The sequence below is a fragment of the Etheostoma cragini genome, chromosome 10, assembly GCF_013103735.1.
Source record: "Etheostoma cragini isolate CJK2018 chromosome 10, CSU_Ecrag_1.0, whole genome shotgun sequence".
Taxonomy (NCBI): Eukaryota; Metazoa; Chordata; class Actinopteri; order Perciformes; family Percidae; genus Etheostoma; species Etheostoma cragini.
The window spans coordinates 16,749,822-16,754,040 of NC_048416.1; the positions used below are offsets into that span (position 1 = coordinate 16,749,822).

A 4,219-nucleotide genomic window follows, 5' to 3' on the forward strand; every position below is an offset into this window, starting at 1 on the left:
ATATATATATATATATATATATATAAAATGTTGTCCTGGAAAAAAATCATAAGTAAAAACCCATCTTGGTGTCTGGCTGGGCTTTGGTTTGAGCAGCCTGTGGGTATACATCATTCACCGCGCTCCTTGATGGTGTGTGTGGAGAAAATCGTAAATGGTCTGGGTTGTATTCTCTACAGCTGGAACACTGCATCCACAACAATGATAATGCTGTAGCCCACTTGGCGTTATTATTATATATTAAACTGAACATTTCTGTTGATAGTGAAGTGAGACAAGGTGAATCTTCGTGAATATTTATGTTAACGTTTCTGTCCTCATTAATCTAATTACCTTCTTGCCGAGGCGCTGCAGTCGACACACATACAAACAAAATGTTAGCAAGTAAATGTCACCAGATCTCCACAAGTTGTCTGGATTGGAGGACAGGATTTTGTTTGCTACAGTTTTTAAATTAACAGAACTTCTTTCTGTGGATTGATAGTTGTCCTCCAGACTGATCAGTACTACATCCGTGGTTAACCAATCAGAATCAAGTATTCAACCAAGCCGTGTAATAATAGACAATATCATATACCCATTTAACACAATAAGTTACCTTAATATCAACTCACAAAAAGCAACTAAAATAATCTTGAATATTGTTTTCTTCATGACAGTGAAATTAATTGCAAAGAATTTTTTTAATTTTTTAATAAAATTTGTATTAATGTGCAGAAAGAAGCCAAGAAAAAATGAAATAATCTCCAAAAGACATCAAATGATAGATTAGACATTCATATTATATGTCACAAAAAGTAGAATTTTATTTCCATGAATTGCACTTTCAAAATAACAGATAACAAAAAAATGCAAAAGTTTGGGCACCCTGCAGAGTTAATAGCTTGTACTGCCCACTTTGGCAAGTATCACAGCTTGGAAACTCTTCTTTTGGCCAGCCAAGAGTCTTTCAATTGTTGTTTGAGGTATCTTCGCCCATTCTTCCTTTCAAAAGTCTTCCAGTTCTTTGAGACTTCTCGGCTGTTTGTCACGCACTGCTATTTTAAGGTCTATCCATAAATTTTCAAATATGTTGAGGTCAGGAAATTGTGAAGGCCATGGCAAAACCTTCAGTTTACGCCTCTTGATGTAAACAACCGTGGATTTTGAGGTGTGTTTAGGATCATTATCCATTTGTAGAAGCCATCTTCTCTTTAACTTCAGCTTTTTGACAGATGGCATTAAGTTAGCGTCAAAAATTTGCTGAAATTTTATTGAACCATTTTTCCTTTCCAGGCAATGATGGAGAACAAGCCATGACGCTGTCAGGTCTCAGCTTTACTAAGGGGGCAGTGCATGCTATAACCTCTGCAGGGTTCCTAAACTTTTGCGGACGCCACTTTTTTACTTTCTTTTATTTTGAAAGTGTAAATGATGGAAATAAAATCTAACTTTTTGTGACATATTATATGAATGTCTAATCTGTCATTTGATGCCTTTTGGAGATTTTTCCATCTTGTCTTGGCTTCTTTATGAACATTGATACACATTTTTACCTGGGGTGCCCAAACCTTTGAACTCCACTGTATATGAGTGTATTGATGTGAGTCATGTTTGCTCATGCGGAACATGGTCACTACATCAATGCGATCGATGAACTACCCTTGATAAATGCATAGTCAATAGAGTGATTTATCTGTTTTTTATTTCACTCATTCTCAACACAAGGCCGTCTGGGACACTTTTAGCAGCTTTGTTAAAATGACTCATGCCCCTTTTCAATACAATGTCTTAGTAGGGGTATGAGTTATTGTAGCTGCTTGACCTTGGCTACATAAAGCAACTGTTCAACACTGCTGCCAGTTTAAGGCCATATGTATTTTATCGACAGCCCTTAATCACCAGATAAGCAGTGTGTTCATTTCATTTTCGCTCATTTAGTTAGACCTGTCTTTTCTGTTTCAAGTCTATGTAGCTCAGTTGATTTTAATTTTGGTCAGCTTTCATTTTTAATTCAGTTAGTTGAGCCATGAGCAACAATGTGGTTGCGGTCCGAAGGTCTCACAGTTATGTTTTGAATTATTGTACCTCATATCTGTAGGCAGTCTTCTTCTGACTCTTCTTCCATAAAGAAAACCAAAGTAATTAGTGATTGACCATAAAGCAATCATGACACTTATTCCCTTACTGTAAATGTCTCTCTCTTGTTTTTGGTTTGTTTACCCCCATTCTCTGTTTGGTTAAAAATTTTGCACATATTTCATTTTTCCCCCTTTTAGTGCAATGTGCATCTTTTTTCTTGGCAATAAAACTGCTTGCACAAATTGATCGGACTTTCCTTTCACAGTGTGAAATCAACCTATTTTTTAGAATAAATTCTTTCTTAATGTTTCACCAGCCCAGTACTTTGCCAGCACCATGATGATAGTGGGAATGTCTGTGGTGGTAACAGTTATAGTCCTGCAGTTTCACCATCATGACCCTCAGGGAGGAAAGATGCCCAAGTGGGTGAGTGTCTACAAATTATTTAATCAGATAATCATTTATCACAAGTGTGTGTGTGTGTGTGTGTGTGTGTGTGTGTGTGTGTGTGTGTGTGTGTGTGTGTGTGTGTGTGTGTGTACCACTGACGCTCTCACTCTTTCCCCAGGTTCGTGTGGTTCTGCTGAACTGGTGTGCCTGGTTTCTGCGTATGAAACAACCTGGCGATGAGCGCAAGCGACCTGTTTACCGTCACACCTCCCAGCACCGCACCAGCTCTCTAGAGATGGGCACTGTACCAAGCCTCACTATGCCCCTCTCACAGACATCCTGCCCACCTTGCCCCACAGGCACCACCAATGGTTCCATGAGCCTCTACTTTGGCAATTATGACCCCATAGAAAACCCACACTGCCCACCTTCTAGTGACTCCGGGGTAGCACTAGGAGGACGTGCCCATGGCTCCTTTAGTAATGACGCTGAGCCCACTGGAGGAGTTGGCACTGGTGTCGGAGGCCTGGGGATGGGCGTTGGACCGGGTATGGGAGTCAGCATTCCCCCACCAGAGATCCAACGCATCTTGGAGGAGGTGTCTTACATAGCCCAGCGGTTCCGTGACCAGGACAAGGCTGAGGCCATCTGCAGCGAGTGGAAGTTTGCAGCGGCAGTGGTGGACCGGCTGTGCCTGGTGGCCTTCTCTCTCTTCTCCATCATTTGTACCTTCACCATCCTTATGTCAGCACCCAACTTCATAGAGGCCGTCTCCAAGGACTTCACATAGCATTTTGCAGCAGGAGGAAGTGAGAGAAGGAAAACAGCAAAATATTAGGCATAAAGAAGAGATTAAGAGAGAAAGTGGATGGGGAAAGGAAAAAATGAAGGGTGCAGTATGTGGTCCTCAACTTACAGTCTTGGCACCCAGGAGCTGGGCCACACAGTGTTTCATGAGAAAATGTAACTAAAGAAATTCAAGAATGTAAGAGTCTTGTAGCTCTGCTAAGCTGGTGAATCGAGCCAATCAGGAAACAGAATATTTATGATTGGTAAATAAGTAATAACAAAGACAAATCATTATGTTACATTAGCACATTCCAAATTAAGAATAGAAACATACATTTATTGTCATACTCTGTCCTAATGTCAGAGACAAACTGTTTATATCTAGAAGAGCAAAATAGGTTGGACATGGAGACTAAACCGCAAACCAGGGGAGACTAGACGCAAAAGGTTGGGAATCATGGAGTGGAGTGCACTATATAGATGTTCTTTTTTACATTAAGTAAAATATCAATAAGGGGAAGATAATGTGGCACCTTATTGTCTTCACCCTGAAAACAGTGTAAATATCCGTGTTTTATCATTTGCTAAATTGTTTTTAATCATTTAGTGAAATCATTTAGAAAGATGCTTGATTTACTGCACAATGACTCACTCCGCACCACAGTCCACCTCACTGCCTTTTCTCTAGTTCATTTCACTCATTGCAACTATTTGTGTCCTGTATGTAAAAATCCGCGCACACCAACACACACACACACACACACACACACACACACACAATGTACAAATATCACCTCAGTTTGGGTTCATGCCAGCTGTTCACCTTCTTAACTCTTATTAAGGAAATTAGGCTTATTCTGATGATGCACCATCCCCATAATTATGTTTGTTAGTTAATGAAATGATTTGTGCAACAGACCATTGGACACAACTTCATTTGCTATAGGAATGCTTATTTAGCATCACTTTTCACTTTGTC

The 4,219-nt window shown here is 39.9% G+C and overlaps 1 protein-coding gene across 1 annotated transcript in view; it reads left to right on the forward strand.

Annotated features, from left to right (window-relative positions):
* Window positions 1–3,814, forward strand: part of LOC117951607 (neuronal acetylcholine receptor subunit alpha-7-like) — a 31,592-nt gene extending 27,778 nt beyond the window's left edge. The window contains exons 7-9 of the mRNA XM_034883381.1: window positions 1,276–1,308; window positions 2,378–2,487; window positions 2,630–3,814. Of these exons, the coding sequence (XP_034739272.1) occupies window positions 1,276–1,308; window positions 2,378–2,487; window positions 2,630–3,241 (755 nt within the window). The 3' untranslated portion in view covers window positions 3,242–3,814. The remainder of the gene's footprint in view (window positions 1–1,275; window positions 1,309–2,377; window positions 2,488–2,629) is intronic.
* Window positions 3,815–4,219: the final 405 nt, after the last annotated feature.